The 21688-nt window shown below is 46.1% G+C and overlaps 1 protein-coding gene across 1 annotated transcript in view; it reads right to left on the minus strand.

The window, feature by feature from the left end:
- Window positions 1-8545: 8545 nt before the first annotated feature.
- The window catches only part of PARD3B (par-3 family cell polarity regulator beta), a 680328-nt gene continuing 667185 nt past the window's right edge, over window positions 8546-21688 (minus strand). Inside the window, exon 23 of the mRNA XM_048484334.1 lies at window positions 8546-9064. Within this exon, the coding sequence (XP_048340291.1) occupies window positions 8704-9064 (361 nt within the window). The 3' untranslated portion in view covers window positions 8546-8703. The remainder of the gene's footprint in view (window positions 9065-21688) is intronic.

The raw sequence follows: 21688 nt of genomic DNA on the forward strand, positions 1-21688 counted from the left end.
GCTCTGAGAAGTGAAGGCTCTACTGCCAAATGATAGCTGCAGGCCACGGTTTGTGGCATGAGAAGCGAAGGCTCATTCCGCACATGCAGAATAATGCACTTTCAAACTGCTTTCAGTGCTCTTTCAAGCTGTGCAGAATAGCAAAATACACTTGCAAACAGTTGTGAAAGTAGTTTGAAAATGCATTATTTTGCGTGTGCGGAAGGGGCCCAAGACACCCTCCCCACCTGCCTCCCACAAATTGTACCCCAGAAAGGCTCCTCTGAGGGCTCGGCCCCCGTTGAAAAGATCACAAAAAGGCACGCGGCATTGATTCTTAAAGGCTTTATTTTAGTGTAAAATAGAACAGTTAACATTTATATGGCCAGACGTAACAAAAAGTCAAACAAATGCTTGCAGTACCAAGCGACCTCTCGCATTTCCTCTCTCCCCAACTAATTCGTTCCCTTCCCAAGTGTTAAAACAATTCAGCACACACAAACGCAGAGCCAAGATTTTAGAAATGAAATTTAAAAACCCTAAGAAATAATAGAAAAGGGGGCATCATGTGCAAACCAGAGCGATTCCCATTATCCTTCTCCTGAAGTCGGGGGAAGTGCACCAGAAACAACTTGAAATGGCTTGTGGCTTGTGAATGGAAGATACTCCTGGCTTCTGAGAACAAGTCACGCTCCAAGTCAGTGTGCGGATGGTTATAACCCTCTTGCAAAGAATTATATTTAAGGGTCTGATCTGTGAAGGCAGGACATGCTCCCAGCTCCCAGAATCACACTGGTGTTCCCGTAGACTACATAAAGAACATCTATTGGGGACAAATTTCTTACTATGTTTTTAGTTCAATGGAAGAGATTCTCTGGTGAGAATAAGAAACAATTTTTCCCCTCTCTAGCCCCAAATCCTGTTATAATGGACAAGGCAGCAAAGGTCTTACAGACGGACTTCAAGACACTAAACCAGTGGTTCTCAACCTTCCTAATGCCGCGACCCTTTAATACAGTTCCTCATGTTGTGGCGACCCCCAACCATAAAATTATTTGTGCCTCGGTTTCTAAGAAATATGTGTTTTCCGATGGTCTAAGGCGACCCCTGTGAAAGGGTCATTCGACCCCCAAAGGGGTCGCGACCCACAGGTTGAGAACCGCTGCTCTAAACCATGATCTTGTGTTATCATTAACCCTGCGTTCCTATACTTTGTTCATGTGCCATTAAAGGTTGCGTGATCTGATAAAAAACGTCTAGCATTTAAAGGCGAAGTGAGAGGGAGGTAGCACGTTCACACCACGCAAAAATGAGGCAGCGAGTTAAGGTATTTCTGGTCAGGGGTTATAGAACTGGGTTATCATAGAAAGAAGATGAAGAAGAGCAGAGTTTGGATTTATATCCCCCCTTTCTCTCCTGTAGGAGCCTCAAAGGGGTTTAAAATCTCCTTTCCCTTCCCCCCTCACAACAAACAGCCTGTGAGGTGGGTGGGGCTGAGAGAGCTCCGAAGAACTGTGACTAGCCCAAGGTCACCCAGCTGGCATGTGTTGGAGTTGCCCAGGTAAGTCTCCACAGCTCAAGCGGCAGAGTGGGGAATCAAATCCGATTCCTCCAGATTAGAGTACATCTGCTCTTAACCATTGCTGCTCTTCCCATTATTTCCTAAGCCCATACTCAGGGTTCCTGTTGCTTTGGAAATCCCAGCTGATTTGGGGATAGTGTCTGGGGAGAAAGAGCTCAGTGGGTTTAGGATGCCACAGAGTCCATCTTCCAAAGCAGCCAGGGAAACGGATATGTGGTATCTGGAGAGCAGCTGCAATTCCAGCAGAACTCCAGGCCTCACCTGGCGATTGGCAGCCCTACCTATACACCTTCAGACTGGCTCCAGCTCTAGACCGTGTGCTGTTTGGCTCGGACCCAGATGGTGGAAGCCGGGTCTGAAGAGTCGTGCCAGTCGCCCCCCCCCCCCACCCCCAACACTGAAAACTAGGATTGTGGGTAGTGCTGTCAGCTCTGGGTTGGGAAATTCCTGGAGATTTCTGGGGTGGTGCTGAGGGAAGGCGGAGTTTGAGGAGGACACGGCAGCATGCCCTAGAGCAGGGATGTCCAACCTTGGCCCTCCGGATATCCAAGGACTACAAGTCCCATCAGCCCCTGCCTGCGCTGCACTGGCAGGGGCTGATGGGATTTGTAGTCCTGGAACATCTGGAGGGGCAAGGTTGGACATCCCTGCCCTAGAGTCCACTCTTTAAAAGCAGTCATTTTCTCTAGGGTAATTGATCTCTGTAGATAAGAGATCCATTGTCAAAGAGGGAGTTCTCCAGAAGCTACCTGAAAATTGGCAACATAAGAACATAAGAACAAGCCAGCTGGATCAGACCAGAGTCCATCTAGTCCAGCACTCTGCTACTCGCAGTGGCCCACCAGGTGCCTTTGGGAGCTCACCTGCAGGATGTGAAAGCAATGGCCTTCTGCTGCTGCTGCTCCCGATCACCTGAACCCTACTTGGGTGAGATCAGTGCCTACTTGTGTGAGATCAGGGCCCTCCTCCTTCTGCGGTCTTGGGAGGTTTGACCAGAAAACCATCCCTCTTTCCAGTTAAAGCTGTCCTCTGGGTTGTTGAGCTGCTGATCAGTCTGGGTTTCCCAGTCTAGTTCCCCCCCCCCCTCCAGCTCAAAGGGGCCGTTTTTCAATTGCTGTGACCCCAGTGTTTACTCCTTCCCAATCCACACATGGGCTAACGGTCAATAGATTGTTCTGAAAACTGCTCCTTATGTCTGCGATCGCTCAACAGTTAAACCTCTACAATCTGCTTTAAAAACCTCACATTGCAATAAGAATTTCATCCAAAGTATGCTGTTGTTTCCAGTAAGTTATCTGGGCTTCCAGCCAAGTGTCTGCTCCAAACCCAACACTTAAGTAAGGCAAACTTAACACAGCTAGATCAGGGTCCTTGACTACTGTAGTTCTCACCTGCAGTGGCCTTTCCCTTGACTACTCTCATTGATCTCCTCCTGGCACATGCGTACCCATCATTCCCCTTTGGAATGTCAAGCTTCAGAAAGCCAGCCTTGGAAAAAAGCACACAGGATATGCATCAGATTTTTCTGCACTTATCAGAAATAGCGCAAGGCGCGGGTACAGATAGCTGCCCTATCATACAACACGTTTGGCTCTACTAGTCACTTGGCAGAATGGAAGATTCCGTAATTCCACTAAGTTCACTACAGTTTTCTGTATGAAATTATCTCAGTTTTTATGGACAGTCCGTAGTTCAGAGTGTCCAACTCTGGCGCTTCAGATATTCATGGATTATATTCACGGATTACAATTTCCATCAGCAGGGGCTGATGAGAATTGTAGTCCATGAACATCTGATGGGAATTGTAGTCCATGAACATCTGAAACACCAGAGTTGGACACCTTTGCCCTAGTTCTTCCTTCTCTTTCTTCTCAAGACGCAAGTGACATGGTGACAGGTATCCACTGTGGCTTTGAGCAGACATTCTCCACACAGGGGGCACACTGAGCCAATGCAAGTATTGCATATTTAAGCTCTGCGGGAAAACACAAGCAGGGCTCCCTTTCAAACCAAGGTCACGCTGGGGAAGTTCGCTCTGGCAGCACACTCCTGGGCCGGAGTTTCTTTACACAGCTGAACGCAAGGCATTTGTGAATATCAAAAAAAGGTATTTTCAGATCCATAATATTTCAAAACATATGGGTATGGAGGGGGGAAAAAGAGCAACTTGTTTCTTGACGGCTCGTGTGGGTTTTTTTTTTGTTTTGCAAGTGGTATATTTTCATCCATCAGATGTAGCACCTTGTGAGAGATGTGTGCGCTACACATTTGTCTGCAATATGGTGCGGAGCTGGTTTGTTTTACATTTTTTTGCAGTGAAGCAGGCTACACACACACACACACACACACACACACACACACACACACACACACACACACACACACACACACACCTCTCTATGAGTCAATTAAAGCAGCTCAACTATTATGTCTCTCAACCTGCTGTCAGTTTAATGGCACTTTAAAGAGGATGACATTCAGACTGCTTCAGTTCCTGTCCCCAACGACAGGTCAAGAGTTTGTGGCTCTTTCACAGCTACCGGTACAGTTTGAACCATCTAGATACTGTATAGTGTCTATTTTTCCTAAAGAGGGGGGGGGGGGAAGGCCCCTGCTGATCTAAAAGCAGAAGTATCCTTTAATAAGCCACTGAATAAGATTAATGGCTCAGAAGGGCTCCCTTTGACCGGCCCGGCTCTATCAAGCAGAGCAACGGCAGCCAATGGGAGTTTCAAAGAGTGTTTCAGGTTACATGGAAACAACTGAATGGGAGCTTCAAGGGCCATAAATAACCTTGGCAGTTTCTTTCTGGATTGGTCCCTCGCTCCTGAATTACGGCCAGTTATCTTTGCGAATTGGAATGGGGGCACCAGAAAGGGCTAGTAGCCAGTGATTGATAAGTCAGGAGCTGATCTTCCACACCTTCTCTTAATTGTGATCAGGCTAAGATAAAGCCTCCTCCATCAACAACTCCGTCTACAGAAGGACCCAATGTACAGTTGGTTATATTTCTACCCAACCAAAGTACTTCTTCCACCTGAAGGTTTTGCTGGCCACCAGTACCAGAGGTATGTGTGTGCGTTTCTGCGCAGATATGTTTTCCTTCGGGAAAGGGTTTCAAATCCAAATCCTCCCAGATTTTAACTGTCTGCCTGCATGCTCCACAGCCAAATGTCAACATCTGTGCTGTGGAGTAACGGTGCAGTGAAAAGAGTTTAGGCACACGGAATTTTGTTAGAGGCGATACTAGATGGCCACAGTCACTTTTGGGTAGACAAAAATCCAGTCTAGTTGGCATTCAAGTTGACCGAGAAATAATATCAGTGATTCAATGCTCTGATAAGCCCAGGCTAGCCTGATCTCCTGTGGCAGGGGTGTCCAACCTATGGCGCTCCAGATGTTCATGGACTACAATTTCCATTAGGGAATTGTAGTCCACGAATTGCAGTCCACGAACATCTGGAGCGCCATAGGTTGGCCATCCCTGTCCTAAGGTAAGCAGGATGGACCCTGGTTAAAATTTGGATGGGAGACCAACAAGGAATACCAGGGTTGCCATGCAGAGAACAGGCAATGGCAAACCACCTCTGAATGTCTCTTGCCTTGAAAACCTCATGGGCTTGTCATAAGTCGACTGCGACTTGACGGCACACACACACACAAGTGGCTCAATGTGGATAACAACAGAGTTGCGTGAAACTTGTAGACCAATGACTGACACAAGTCACAACACTAGTGTAGGGGGAAAGCCCCAAGCATTTTTCACAATGCTCCACACCTATCAAATTGGTCCCTCCATCAAGGGGGATCAAAAGGAGGCCTTTCCTGAACCATCTTTGAGTAGCATCTACCAATAGTCACAATCGTCCGCATATCCCACTCTCTCCTGTAGTCGCTTACTTATACTAGGTGTACAAGGATAAGCAAGTAGCTTACCATTCAGACCTCACTAGGCCTGCAGAAAATTCACTAAAGTATGACTTTCTCTTAGTTACCACAGAGAGCCAGTGTTTCAGAGTGGTTAGTGCATTGGGCGAGGATCTGGGAAACCTGAGTTTGGATTCTCACTCTGACATCGATTCCTAGGACTCCTTGGGCCAGACATACATTCTGAGCCTAATTTGTTTCTCAGGGTTATTATGAACTATTGGAGAGAGAACCATGCACTTCATCTTGAGGTTCTGGGAGAAAGGGCAGGACAAAAATTCACCAGAGCAAGGGGGGCCAGCTTCCCATTTAAATGTGAAATACTGAAGTAGGAAAAGAGTTTGGATTTATACTTTCTCTCCTGTAAGGAGACTCAAAGGGCCTTAAAAACTCCTTCCCGCCTCTCCACCACAGACACCTTGTGAGGTAGGTGGGACTGAGGCTCATTCCGCACATGCAGAATAATGCACTTTCAAACTGCTTTCAGTGCTCTTTTAAGCTGTGTGGAATAGCAAAATCCACTTGCAAACAGTTGTGAAAGTGGTTTGAAAACACATTATTTTGCGTGTGCGGAAGGGGCCTGAGAGTTTGGCGACTAGCAGGTTTCATGTGTAGGAGTCAGGAAACAAATCCAGTTCACCAGATAAGAGTCTGCTTCTCATGTAGAGGAGGGGGGAATCAAACCCAGTTCTCCAGATTAGAGTCCACCTACTGTTAACCACTATGCCAGGGGATTTCAGGGCACCCATTCAAATATATTTTCCAAACTGTTAATTTCTTACAATGACTCTGTTCTAGTGCACTGTACACTTGAAACAAACATTGTATTACGTGGCTGCATGTCTATTTCACTAGATGGGGATATTTTTTAGAGGAACAAGAAGTCATAGAAAAAACTGCAGGGAAAAGTCACTGACTGGTGATAAGTTCTTTGTAAAAATAATACTCACAGAGATGCTCTAGTGTTCCTTCTTATTAGAACATTTCAGCCTCATTTCCAGCCGAAAAACAACCCTGCTTCAAAAATTGAACCTGAAGTAGCTAAAAGCCAGTTTCTAAGGTTGAAGACCAAAGTTTTGAGGCTGGAGATTCTAACCCGAGCTGCCGACTCTCTCACGGGCACATGAGCTGACACTCTTGAAATGCAGCGATGCAAATTTGTGTGCATGACAGATTCACTGCGCCGAGTCTCTGGAGGCCTCCTGGTATAATGAAGCCATTTCCAAAGGGTAAATGATAAATGGCTGTGCCTGGTGGACGACCCCTTCCTGCGATATATAATAATTATGAGACGACCTATGTAATGAATCCTGTTAATTTGCTGCATACCAAAAGAAAACCAACAGATTCCTCTCATACATTTTCTGGCCGGGCCCAAGGTCTCTCCCTTGAAAGGGAAAGGGTGGAAACTGAAACAGCCTTGAAAAGCGTCCAAAGTCAGAGCTGGAGGAATTTCGGGTCATTGCTGGAGCCGTTCGTAATTTCCCGCTGAACAAAGTTGCAGGATCCTCATTTGATTGGGTAGCAAATGTTTACAAAATGAGCGTAAAGGACCCTCGTTCTTCTCGAGACCTCACAAAGGCTTCTGTCTCCTTCCAACCTCTCCTTCCAACCTGAACTCTCTTCAAGACAAGTGGATTCCAGCAGCTGAGTAGATCTTCATTATTTCTGATTTTCTAGTTTGCAGATACTTAAGATTTCAGGACATCCTCTACATTCTACACCCTCTCTTCATTAATGTCTCTTAAAAAAAACTCTTCTCCATTCTCTGTATCTCTCTGCTATTATTATTATTATTATTATAGTTACAAAAACAGTAGAGTCCTTCCCCCCCCCCCCCCGCACACACACAACTGTTGCCCTACAGTTTTCCTGCCATACAACAGGCCACAGTTTGGCACTTATATGATCAGCCTTGCCCCCAAAGCCACAAAAGGCTCGCTTTTTTAGGTGATAGTTTGCAGAACTACGGCAGCAGTAGCACCGGGTATTGAAGTACTACTGTGCTAATCTTGACCAACAAAGAGTGGGTGACAGAGACAATTCAAGGAGCTGATAGAAATTCAGGCTCTGACTTTCACTCCTGACAAGTGGCACTCCACAGCCGATGTCCCTCTTCCCAACATGAGTCTGAGTTGTGGGGTCACATTTTCTCTCTCAAGAGTCAGATTCAATTTGCTGACCCTTTATTCTTACCACAGTTAACGGATATGTCAGCCTTACCAATAGAGAACCAGCTCTCCCAGCAAGGACACAAAAACACACAGACATATCACTTGACCCCCAAATGGGATAAAATTCCTCTCAGCAAGGAAGCCAGAAGAGGTAACGTGTTTACTGAGTCCTTTGGCAATGCTGTTTTAGGAGCTCTCGCGGTACAGTCGTATAGGATAGTTCTTTGAACTGTTCCCCTCTCTTTTTTTCCACAGGTCCACCTGCATTCTTTGTAATTAGAAAAAAAAGAGAGAGAGAGCGATTTTTAACATGTGACCCACAAACAAATTCCAGGATAGGAAATGAACATTCCCCACCGGCCATTTTTTTTAAAAAAAAAAAGATGCCTGAGGAGATAACGAAGAAAAGACGGGATTTCCCACATGATCACAAAGCAAACTTTGGGTCGCGAGCTGAAAGAAAGGCCGTTTCCCATCATGATGCAGCCATTTTGTAAACACATTGCGGGACTGAAGAGTGCATCCCAAATTCTCCAGCCAGGGAACAGCCCCTAGAAAGAAAAGGCTTACTTGCCCAGAAGGCAGGCACAGTGGCGCAAGGAAAATACCTATCTTCAAAAAGAGTTTCAAAATGGATCCCTGCAAGATGAGTCTACCATATGTGCCTTAACAGCCGTAAATAGCCCTGAGTGGTGTGCTCTGCGATTTCTCTTACCCTTCATCTACCATCTTATATAGTCAAATATTTTTTATATATTTTTATATATATATATATTTATATATATGATGTTTAAAAGATGATTTTTAAATATATGTGTATTTAAACATCACCTTTGACACACCATGATATCTAAAAGTCATTGTACCTTTAAAAAAAAAACAAAAAAAACCCCGATAAGCTTGTCACACGTTTAGGAACATATCCAGAATATGCTGGCCAGAATTAAGGAACCTCTTCCTCGTACAGACAGGCTCAGCAGAAGCAGCTAGTGCACCGAGGCCTGTCATCTCGTAGGATACGGACGAGAGTTCAGTCTGAGGCTATACAGCTGCAGTCATGGGGTCCTTCTGCCGGGGATCTTGGTGCCTGTACGGGTATTGATCGGGGCTGGCTCGACGGTGGCCTGTTCTGCCCATTTCATTATAGGGCAGAACTCTGTGGCTCTGAGTGGGCGAGGGTGGCACATCTTGGCGGAGGGGTCCTTTGTGCTGGGCTACTGGTTGTGGTGGGTAATACTGGGGGTACCATAGCTCTGTTGCTCTGGGACCATCTTGGGGGTGAGAGAAGCTCGCTTTGGAAGGATGAACTGCAGGCTGGGCTCCTTGATAGTAAGGAAGGTCTCTCTCTTTGTATGCGACTCGTAGCCCCGTTAAATACTCCACTGGCTCCACGGGTCCGTGCCTGGAAAAGGGGAATAAAAACAGAGACAGCTGTAAATAGATGATCCAGGATTCTTTAATTAATAAAGGCCTCCCCCGCTAGCAAACTGGTCTGCATGAGTCAAGGAAGACCAGGAAGACTGCTGCATTGCTAAAGCAAACTGTGTGCCGACGCCAAGATCCGGCCCTCACAGGAGCTCCTTTACAAGGTGGTGACTTGCAATGAAAACAGCGGGAGCTCCATGTCTAATAGCGGAAAAGCAAAAACGTTTTCATCAAACGTCTGTCTTATTTAGCCTGAGGATAAACAGATGAGTTCAGTTTGCATCCCTGCAACCCCCACAGGGCTCACACACCGACATTCACGCCTCAAAGTCGTTTCCCCCCAAATTTCTCGTCTTAAACATGTCAGCCTGTAAAACTCTCCGAGTCCCGCAGTCGGAAAGCTCAGAAACCCCAGAAGGAAACACGAAGGATGTGAGTATATAGTATCTGTGTTTCACAGGCCCACTGCCAAGAAAGCATCCGGAGGCAAACAGGCACATGTATGCGGATGGAAACATAAATGGGAGCAGAAGAGCCTGAACTTAAGAGCCCGCTCGGAAACTTGTCTGCATAAATCAGGATTTGACAAGGTCTGGCACATGAGAAGAGCAACACGTGTGAGGGTGGAATGCCAAAGGGCCGGATTACGGAGCCATTGCTGCGTTTTCTCTGTCTTAATTCCGGGATTTACATCAATGAGGGATTCTCCCTAATAAGAATAAAGCCGGGATAAGTGTTACATGGAATAAATTATGGTTATAGGCCGCTGTCAATGCAGCAGATGCGAAGTCGAACATGATTAAGGGTTGTTCTCTTCAGCTTCAGAAAGTACGCTAACTAGCTCTGAGGATGACTGTTGACTGCAGCAGTTTGGGAGGTGCAAAAGATAGGAGCTGCTGTTAAGAGTGTGTTTGATGTGATGCTTATTCTGACTGGCTCCGGTTTTGGAATGGCGTTTATGCATTTTCCCCCTTAAAAAAATGTTCTTTGCCCTGTTCCCCAGAAATTCAGTCTAGCTTTTGGTAAAAGAGGCGAGCCTCTGTGATTTCTCTTCTGGTCAAAGAGATCTAGGGGCGTTTTCCCACTTACCTTCTGCCCTGCGCTACTGTAGGCAAGTAGCGTGGGGTTCCCCGGCACTCCCCACTACAGGGGCGGCGACAATGCCTGGCGCTCTTCCAAGTGGCGCCTTTTGATGACCCCGTGGTCGTGGGGAAGCCCGGGCACGCGCCAGAAATGACGCACGCTGAGAGCAGCGCGCGGCATACAGGGGGTCGTGGCAAGTGGGGAAACACCCTAGCTTTCAGGGACAATGACAGGTGTTCACCATGAACAGAGAAGAGAGGGAAAGAATGAAGGTAGCCATGCTAGCCCATGCTCTGACCAGGATGGCTAAGTGGGGTCAGCTTGGTCAGCATTTGGAAGGTGGGCCACCAAGGATGTCTAGGTTGCTCCACACAGGCAGGCAATGAAGTGAACATCTCTTGCCTTGAAACCCCTACGAGGCCCCCATAGATTGGCTGTGACTTGGCAGCACTTTACACATCCCTGCGAGTCCATCGGAAAAAAGCCATAAGCAGAAGACATGTAATATCTTTCATTAGAGCTGAATCAAATTCAGGACTGTCCACTCAGACTGAAAGTGGATCCCCAGGGTCTCAGGTTGAGGTCTTTCACATCATTTACACTCTGATATTTTTAACTGGTGATGCTGGGTATTGAACCTGAGCCCCTCTGAATGCAAGGCAGATGCTCTCTTGCCGAGCCACATACTCTCTTTGTAAAGAGCCAGTGGCCAATCTCCTTCATATTAAGCATACGTTCCCTTTGGGTTTGATTCTCAGTTATTCACACATTTCCCCTCTTCAGCAGTCACCCTGCCTTCAGGTCAGATAATCCCTGAGGTTTCCAAAAGCTCTGAAAGCGCAGCTTTTCCTCTCCCTTTGCAGGGAAAGTGAAGGCAATTAGCATGTGTTTAGCTTTCTTCAGGTTTTCTGGCTCCTCCCCACTTTTCCCACCCAATCACACCACAGCAGTTCCTCCCAGTCTTCAGGCCACCATTTCAAAACAATCAGAAGAGCTTTCTTTTTTAAAAAAAAAACATACCGAAGATCTATTAAGAACATAAGAACAAGCCAGCTGGATCAGACCAGAGTCCATCCAGTCCAGCTCTCTGCTACTCGCAGTGGCCCACCAGGTGCCTTTGGGAGCTCACATGCAGGATGTGAAAGCAATGGCCTTCTGCGGCTGTTGCTCCCGATCACCTGGTCTGTTAAGGCATTTGCAATCTCAGATCAAAGAGGATCAAGATTGGTAGCCATAGATCGACTTCTCCTCCATAAATCTGTCCAAGCCCCTTTGAAAGCTCTCCAGGTTAGTGGCCATCACCACCTCCTGTGGCAGCATATTCCAAACACCAATCACACGTTGCGTGAAGAAGTGTTTCCTTTTATTAGTCCTAATTCTTCCCCCCAGCATTTTCAATGTATGCCCCCTAATTCTACTGGAATGATAGACCAGATAGACCAGTGGAACCAGTGGTATTACTGGAACGATAGACCAGATAGACCAATGGAATTGAACATAAATTGATATGGTCTACCAAACTAATGCTAGGTGGCAGGCAACTTCCCAAGTGGTGGTTGCACAAAGGAAGTTTGGGACAGGCAAAATGGTGGATCAACTTGGTCAGGGACACCTCTCACAAAGGACACTTCTGCGCAAACGAAGAAAAAAAATGTGGGAAAACCATACTGTGAAGCAAACAGCCACGGGGTAAGTAGCGCATGCATAAATGGCCACTCAGACATTCAGACTAATCAGTGGATCTGCTTGTATTCACATACTGAGGGTGTTTATGTAAATAATTCCCAACACATGATCATTCAAAGGTGTAGATGAAATCAGATCTTGCCTTCTTCCTCAGAGTAGTCTTTGTGGGATGTGTGGGAGAGATTAGGGCCGTGTGTGTGTTTTTTCATAAAATTATTCCTATTGAAGCAACGGAAGACAGCTTTCCTCTGCTCTGCCTTTAATGTGGTACAGACCTCCTTAAATCAGAGAGGGAAGAAGAACTTGTCAAACCAGGAAGAGGTTAAAACTTAAGAGACCCACTAAAAGAGGAAGTGGGAACAGATGTTGATTGACAACAGAAGAGGAAGGAACAGAACAATCCAGCCAGAGGAAAGGAGAGAGAGAGAAAATATCCAAGCATGTAACTAGAACAGGGAGATCAATAGATTGGAGACACATGGGACACGGACCATGATGTAAAAAGAATGTGTAAAGTGACTGCAAAATCTAACTAAACAGTCAGCAAGAGCAAGCTTTTAACTTCTCCACAACTCTTCTGCAGACTAACTGATCAATAAAAAAAACACTCTCCAAAGTCTATTATTTGCTGGTCTTAAGACACTGCTGTGGGCATAATTAAATTTGATTGTACAAGGTACAAACCAGATTCTGGGCTGAAGTAGAATTGTTACTAGTAACTGACTCTGGTACTTTCCCCCTATGTTCTGAAATACCTATTTCTCTTCTCCCTCCTTTCCATCTTGTATAGCAGGGGTGTCCAACTCTGGCGCTTCAGATGTTCATGGACTACAATTCCCATCAGCCCCTGCAGGTGATGTGAAAGATGGAGGACTGAGGGGCTGCCAATCAAGGTAGGCGAGACTGATCTTGGTAGACCAATGGCATTCTGTATAAGCCATCCTCATATGCTCAGTCTCCCAGGGTGTAGGAGCACAGTGAAGACGACCACAATATTACCATCTGTAGATCCAACAGCACATTAGGTTGGAAAGAAGGCTGAAACTCTCGCTTTGCAGTCCCAGTTCAGACATCTACTTGAGATATCTGAGGTGGGCTCCCTGACAGCCAGAGAACCTGCAAGCAACAACGGATGCATATCACGGTGCCCAGGAAGCACAAAGTCCCCAAATAGTATCAACTGGTTAGAGCGCAGACGGCGGCCGCCTGGCATTCAACACATCAGGTGAGATCACATCATTCTATTATTTAACACCTCGGTGGTTTTATTCATAAGCTGTCAAGGAGGAATGAGATTGGCTCCTTTGTCAGGGAAGCAAATGCATACTCTTAGATTAGGATGAACCTTTGCTACTGTCTTTTAAAGAAGCCCGTGGTTCTGAAAGAAGGTTCAAGTATTGGAGGAGGTTGAATGAAGAGATTTTCCAAAGGAGGAAAATCCTAGCTGAATTTGAGCTGCTCGTCCTCACAGAAGCAAGATCTAGGATGACGTTCAAGTGCAGGCTGAAACTAGCTTTTCTCCCCACTTCTCAATTAATAAAAAGCCAGCCTCCTCTCCTTCTAGCCAATTTATTCATGATAGCTCCCACAATAGCTCCCGTGCTTTTTTAAGCTGTCCAGGGGCCCTCCACGTAGGGCGGGGTATAAATCTCAATAATTTTTTTTAAAAAAATAAAATAATAAAATGGAGTATAAAGATCAGGTAGTGACGTAGGAATATTCTACAGAGCTCTTCCGATCTCCTCCGCATCAGGGTGTGTTGATCCCAAATAATACTCACGACCTTAGTGAAGGCACTATTTGAACAGCCAGTATGATGCTAGGAAGCCTACGGTCCCCTCAGTGGGGAAAAGTGCCATCAGGTCGCAGCTGACTTATGGTAACCCGACAGGGTTTTCAACAGTTACTTATGTGTTCAGTTCTGGTCGTCACATCTTAAAAAGGATATTGAAGAGATAGGAAAAGTGCAGAGAAGGGCAACGAGGATGATTGAGGGACCGGATCACCTTCCTTATGAGGAGAGGCTGCAGCGTTTGGGACTCTTTAGTTTGGAGAGGGGGGATATGATTGAAGTCTATAAAATTATGCATGGGGTAGAAAATGTTGACAGAGAGAAATGTTTCTCTCTTTCTCACAATACTAGAACCAGGGGGCATACATTGAAAATGCTGGGGGGAAGAATTAGGACTCATAAAAGGAAACACTTCTTCACGCAACGTGTGATTGGTGTTTGGAATATGCTGCCACAGGAGGTGGTGATGGCCACTAACCTGGAGAGCTTTCAAAGGGGCTTGGACAGATTTATGGAGGAGAAGTCGATTTATGGCTACCAATCTTGATCCTCTTTGATCTGAGATTGCAAATGCCTTAACAGTCCAGGTGCTCGGGAGCAACAGCCACAGAAGGCCATTGCTTTCACATCCTGCATGTGAGCTCCCAAAGGCACCTGGTGGGCCACTGCGAGTAGCAGAGCTGGATTAGATGGACTCTGGTCTGATCCAGCTGGCTTGTTCTTATGTTCTTAAGAGGAACGGAGGTAGTTTCCCATTGCCTGCCTCTGCAGAACTACCCTGTCCCTCCTGTTAGGTGCATGGAGAAGCAGCAGCTACACTGATGGAAAGATAAAGGATGTATTAGGAAACTGCATTTCAGATAGGAAAGCTGTCAGAAGGAGATAGCCCGCAGCTATGCTGCTAGCTAGGCAAGAAGGGACAGCAGTGAACATTTGAGAAGCAGAAATTAGACTTCAGAGCATCAGTCTAAGAGGTGACACGAAAGGACAGAAGGGTCCCTAACCTTACAACTTTATCTAGCTGACCACTTGGCCACTCCTTGTTGGGCCTTCTCCTCAGTTCCTTTGCATGCTTAACATTGCTGTTTCCAAAACTCCCTCCGTGGTATTCCATTCAAACACTACCCAGAGAGTTACTTGCTGATACATTCAAAAATGAGATTTAGGGAAGGAAGGCTGGGAATATCTCTGCCAACTGAGTTGCTGATCCACCTCTGCTGCAGGTATTTAGTCTGGGCAGGACCAGAGATGTGAGAAACAGTTAGTGGCTTCCATGGTTTGTAGCCTGCGGACCTGAATGAATTGGGTGAATGGATTTTCAACCACCCCAGAAGCTGGAATTGACTGTAGATCTGGAGCTTCTGCACTTTTGTTTTCTTCTGCCAAAACAAAACACATTTCTGAGTTTCTTTGTAAGCCTCTTGGAATCCACAGTGGCCAGAAAAGTGTCACAGAAACACATATTTTTTTTCTGAGGACAGATGCACAGGACAGGGATGGAAAAAAGATTTCCAAAACGTTCCGTGATAAGCTGTCCTGTTTAGCAAAATGAAAATGTCAGCCTTGTTAAATAAAGTCAGTATAGTCAAAACTGGCTATTTATATTATTTTGCCTGATGTAACGTGTTAAAAGCTATATCTGTAATAGGCTTTTTAAAAGTCCTTAAGCCAGCCACATATATTTAAGTTAATTTTAAACCCCAGTGTCTTCCTAAAAGACAGTTGAAACCATAATCAGGGGTCTGCAACCTGCGGCTCTCCAGATGTTCATGGACTACAATTCCCATCAGCCCCTGCCAGCATGGCCAATTGGCCATGCTGGCAGGGGCTGATGGGATTTGTAGTCCATGAACATCTGGAGAGCCGCAGGTTGCAGACCCCTGCCATAGGTAGACATTACAGTTGCAGGAGGAGTCTGTAGCTCTCCAGAAATTTGCTCAGGCGTCTCCCCTCCCCAAATCCCACTCTCTACAGGCTCCGCCCCCAAAATCTCCAGGAACTTCCCAACTTGAAGCTGGCAACCCTATTCTGTCCTTCCTCTTGGAAAACCACCGTTTCCCCTTCCTCTCGACAAAGAACACGGTTTTACTTTCTCTTACATGTAAACACCTCCTCTGAATCATAAAAAGACCATCCAAGATTCAAGGCACTGTCTGATAGGATAAATGTCCTGGGTAGGATGAATGCACTAGTATGACCCACGTCTTTCTCACTGTCTTTCTTACAAAGAGAACAAAGTCCAAACTGCTGCTGAAAGGTACATTTTGTGCCTGGCCCAAGCAACGTGAGCACAAACCGTAGCCATCTCAACCCATGCGGCCCTGCAACCCTTTCAGTATCTTACAGGGTGGTTTTCGGGCTGTTTGGCACTTTGCCTGGAGTTTCTCACGCTGAACTGGGGGGGGGGGGCTGTCTTTTATAATGTTCTGTTTTTAAAGTAAAATATCTCTGGAGAAGACAAGGTCCTAAAAGTCCAAGGCCTGGAATTCTTCCCCCCTCTCTCTTGACTTTAAACAGGAAACATTTTTACTAAGCAATACCCAGGGGGAGCGCGCAGGTTCATTTCAAGACAGATAATGTTTATGCATCGCCTATGTTGGTGATTTTACCCCAAAAAGGCTTAAAGGCGGTGCTGATGGGGTGTGGGGGATGCTCGTGATCCACTTCTTAATTCATCAGGATCACAGCTCAAACACCCCTGTACTCACCTGAAAGGAATCTGTACCAATGAGACGGAGCTCTCAGGGACACAGTGGAAGGCTAAACTTGAGACATTGTTTTTAGAAAACACCTTCAGTGCGATTTGCCTTTTTGCTAAAATTATTAGTCATGTGGAGAACATTTGTAAACATTCAAAGTATTAAGCAAGAAGATCACATTATCAGGGAGATGATGGATGATAATGCTGATCTTCATTTAAACTATTCCTGGGACACGATCGAGGCAGGTTCGATTGTGCCAGTCTGAGTTTTGTCAAAGGGAACCAATTCAGTCCCACCAGGGTGTTATTAGCAGGAAGCTCCCCACAGCAAAGTGCAGATTTATATTTGAAGTGCACACTATCATTTTAAGGGAGACTCCCCCCCCCCCGACAAGTCCAGGGTGTGAAATTAGCTAATGTGGATGAGACAAACCCAGGCAATTATGTGGCATAGAAATGGTGCCTGTAGATGGATATATGATGTATAAAATTTAACCATGTGGGCAGTGGTGGGATCCAAAAATTTTAGTAACAGGTTCCCATGGTGGTGGGATTCAAACTATGGCTTAGCACCAATGGGGCTGGGCGGGGCACGACGGGGGCGCGGCCAGGCATTCCGGGGGGCAATCCTGGGCGGGGCTGTGGCAAGGATGCAGCTGCTGCGCCGGTCCTTGGGTGGGAAACAAATGCACGCAGGCGCAGGCTGCCACGCACGCCGGTGCACCTCCTGCTAGACTGCTTCAAGTTCTGCGTGCTATTGCTGAGAGGAGGGGCGTAACTAAGGCAAAAACCACGTGGCAAAATCACCAATTAGTAACCCCCCTCTTGGCACACACAAATAATTAGTAACCTACTCTCGGGAACCTGTGAGAATCTGCTGGATCCCACCTCTGCATGTGGGGCAAGAAAGGAGACATAGGTCTACTGAAACTAGGAAGGTTCCCCGAATGGACTTCATAACTCTTTTTCTTGAATCATTTGAACAACATGTTGTTAAGGCCCTCGAGATCCAGAATGACCTATTGCTGATCCCTCTCTGGGACAATAAATAAGGCGTAACGCGTATGGGAAAGAAGTTGAGTCTGTAATTTTGCTGTACAGGAGGCACTGAACTTCTGTTGTTGCCGTGGATATGGCTTTGCATCAGCAGATAGCTTTATTAAAAGTTTTATTTATTTTACTTTTAACCCGATTTATTGGCTTCCCTTCCCTGTAAATGGGCTCAGGGCAGCTTGCAACAATAAATTTACAATTATAATTAAACAATCAGAACTACAATATGCTATGCTTTGGCACCTCAATAATCAGAATCTAACTAAGGGAAATGAATTAAAAGGTAGAGGAAGAAAGAGAGGAGGAGAGGGGAAGGAAAATGGAAGGGAAAAGAGAAGAGGGAAGCCAGCTATGTTGGATGCTATTGCTGTCCTCAGCCATTGGCCGGCCGGGTGAAACAGCTCTATCTTGCAGGGCCTGCAGAATTCTGATAGGTCCCACAGGGCTTGGATCTCATTGGCTGGAGTATTCCACTGAGCCGGGGCACAGCTAAAAAAGTTTTGATTTGGGTTGGTTTGTTGCAGACAATGCAACACATCTCTTACAGAGTTCTCAATCGACTACAAAATATTGCGTGTGCTGTGACTTATTTATTAAAATGTATTTCTTAAAACATTTCTATCCTACCTCTCTTGGTTCAAGGTGGCTTACAATAATAGTTAAAGCATTCCTAGCTGACGGAGGCAGGAATCCAGGGGGGTCTGAAGAAGTTGGTTTTTATACCCCGCTTTTCTCTACCTTAAGGAGTCTCCAAGCGGCTTAAAATCACACACACACACACACAACAGGCACCTTGTGAGATAGGTGGGACTGAGAGAGTTCTGAAAGAACTGGGACTAGCCCAAGGTCACCCAGAAGGCTTCGTATCAACAGTGGTTGTCCAGTTAGAGCCCCTCACTCTTAACCACTAAGACACGTACGCACAAACACACTTCTTAAGAATCCAGATTATCTACCCGCACAAATGATGCACGTTAACAGTTTGCATATTTTGCAGAATTTCATTTCTGCCAGTCATGGAGAAATGGGTTAGGGGTCATGTAAAGCCACCAGCCCAAATCCTGCCCACTCCTTCCTCTGGCTAGCACATGTTTCTAACATTGGGGGCTAGAAATTTTTTTTCCCCTTTAAATTACTCCCAGAATGCTAATGTTAATGGGAAAGGGCCATAGAGCCATGTTAAGGCGACTAACACCCAACGGCAAACACAGGTCTCCGAGGTCACAGGGAGTCAGCTCCCCAGCCTCACTGTTTTCAATGTCATTTTTTTGCACCTGTGAGTAAACTGCTTGTAGTCATGTTCCATCCTAGCCAGAGGTGGGATCCAGAAGGTTCTCACAGGTTCCCGAGAGTAGGTCACTAATTATTTGTGTGTGCCGAGAGGGGGTTACTAACTGGTGACTTTGCCACTTGATTTTTGCCTTAGTTACGCCCCTCCTCTCAGCAGTAGCGCGCAGAACTTGAAGCAGTTTAGCAGGAGGTGCACCGGTGTGCGTGGCAGCCTGCGCGCATTCGTTTCCTGCCCAAGGACCGGCGCAGTGGCTGCGTCCTTGCCAGAGCCTCGCCCAGGAATGCCCCGCCATGCCCCCGGAATGCCCCGCCCAGCCCCATTGGCGCTACACCACAGTTTGAATCCCATCACCATGGGAACCTGTTACTAAAATTTTTGGATCCCACCACTGATCCTAGCAGTAAAAAAGTGCTCACGTTTGCCTGTGGAGCGGACGCCAACTCTTTTTGCCACGATTACCGCCTGTGAACTATGTGGAATGAAGTTTGGAAAATGAGTGGAATGATGTCCAGAGGTAACAGTAAGTAATGCTAATGTTACTTGTGGTGGGGAGAAGAAAAAACGCTCCTAGGGAGGATACTGTTTTGGACTGCAGCTGGATGCCGAATTCAACAAACTGTTTTATTTTAGCTAATACATATTCCCGGTACATCTTTTTTCCTGCGGGAGATTGATATCAAAGACAGAACGCCAGGAGAGCAAACACGCTGAACCAGCTCACTTTCCCTTGACCTGGCAGAAAGCCCCCCCCCCACTCACGACTTTCCCTAAAAACCAAACAAGCCAAACACACACGCAGAGTTCAGATCCGCTGCTGCTGCTGCTGCTGCAAGTCCTTCTGAGCAGAAGCAAAACAACGCTGTGTTTTTTCTGTGCCGAAATGATCCCGCCAAGGAGGTCCTAATGAATTTCCTTCCCTCCCCTTCTGTTTCTGAGGTCTCCTGGAGGGCACAGAGTTCAGAAGTGAGGTTCACGCCTGCCCAGTGACCCGTGCCCCACAAGCTGTGCACGTGTGTCAGACCAACAATGAGAGGGAGAAAATTAGTGACCTTGGGGACTCATCCTGTGTGACATTTGTACACCCGGCCACTCCAGAAGGTATGGCGGGGGGGGGGGGGCGACACATACAGTGTAACATGAATACGGAGAAAAGGTTAACCTTAGCTCCTTGGCCACCTGTGGCATGAACTATTTTCCAGAAGGCAGAAGGCAAACAATTTGCGACAATGGTGGTAGGAGGTAAAAGCATGGGTCTTCTAGCAGAGTCCCCACTGTCCAGCTACAACCAAGGTTCATCACATAGGCGTGAACATGTTTTCAGGCAGAAATTCAACAGGTACAGCTTCTACCACTATTGTGATACAGAATGATGCCACCATGAAAAAGCCAGAGGATATGTTATTTTAGAAAAAGACAGAGACTTAATCTCGGGACTGTACAATGCTGAGAATATTCGCACATGCCATATATCACAGTTTCCACTGCTAACTGGGCCAGGTTTCTTGCAATGCAGAAATTTCAGAAAGAAACTGTAAAGAAAGAAAGATTTCTGACATGAACTAAATGATCTTCCCCTTCCTATGAACTATTATCCCAGGCCATGGAAGGTGTTTAGGGTCACAAAAGGGTTCTAAAGGCAAGAGAGAGGAAAAATGGCAGCCAAATTTTTAAACTTATGCAGTGAAATTGACCCAAGGGGGTGTTATGGGGTTTCTGGGCTGTATGGCCGTGTTCCAGTAACAGAGGAAGATGCCAGCCACAGATGCAGGCAAAACGTCAGGAGAAAATGCTACTATAACACGGCCATACAGTCCGGAATCCCCACAACACCCCAGCGATTCCTGCTGTGAACGCCTTCGACAATACATTGACCCGAGGGGGCTTTTTAGGTGCAAGACCTCCAACGTCCCATTTTTCAAAGCAGAGGCCAACTGATGTGAGTGTTTTCTCTGCAGCATTCCATTCCTTGAAACATTTTGCTTTTCTCTCCCGCATCGCACAGCTTTCATCTGTGGGTAACATTTATTTAACCCGGGTACTTAGGGGCGAGAGACATGAGGCACCCTTCCCAACACTCCCACTATCTGGCAAAGAAATCTTAATATTTTTTTTTGCCTGCATGTGGGCAAATATGAAATTATTTAAAATGGAATAAAACAGCTGATCTGTATGATCCCCTTCTGCAGCAGATGCTAGAACAGGAAGAAGTCAGACAGACAATACCAGGGTACTTGTCTGCAAACTCTGGAAGAGCAGAGACAGAGAGGGGCAAAGGAGGAAGCTGTACCTGCCCCAGAGGTAGCTCCAGCAAGGACAGTTGCTCTCTTCACCCACCTTATGTTGCTATCATCTTGGACTAACCGAGGCAAACAAGGACTCTTCATCGAGTCAGTAAGCTATAACATCATAACTTGGAGAATGTGCAAGAACTTCGGGAGCTCAGCCCTTCAACCATCAATCATGTACCTCCCTGTCCAAGTTCTACCTACACAACTTTGCTTATTTTTATTCCAGCCTTCTTCCCTAAACCAGTTATGGGCTGTCCACTTTTACACTTACTGTGATAGCTAAGGGGTGTGGACAGTGGTGGGATTCAAATAATTTAACAACCGGTTCTGGGGGTGGATTCAAATAATTTAACAACTGGTTGTTTACAAGCACCATTTGAACAACCGTTTCTGCCGAAGCGATGCGAACCTGCTGAATCCCACCACTGGGTGTGGAGATGCAGCAAAATGTTGTCTTGTAGAAGAACCATAGAGTTTCTACTCCGCTTCCAACTGATAGCGGAACAACAATGTATCATAGAGTTGTATCACAGAGTTGTAATGTATCATATATTTATTTATATTTATACTTTGAGCTTTTATACCGCCCCGTCCCCGAAGGGCTCCAGGCGGTGTACAGCATACAATAAATACAATCATAAAACCATCATAAATTGGCTAAAACTTATAAAAGCAGCGAAAACTAACTAAACATTAACACTTAAGAT

This window comes from Sphaerodactylus townsendi, linkage group LG02, assembly GCF_021028975.2.
Source record: "Sphaerodactylus townsendi isolate TG3544 linkage group LG02, MPM_Stown_v2.3, whole genome shotgun sequence".
Lineage (NCBI taxonomy): Eukaryota > Metazoa > Chordata > Lepidosauria > Squamata > Sphaerodactylidae > Sphaerodactylus > Sphaerodactylus townsendi.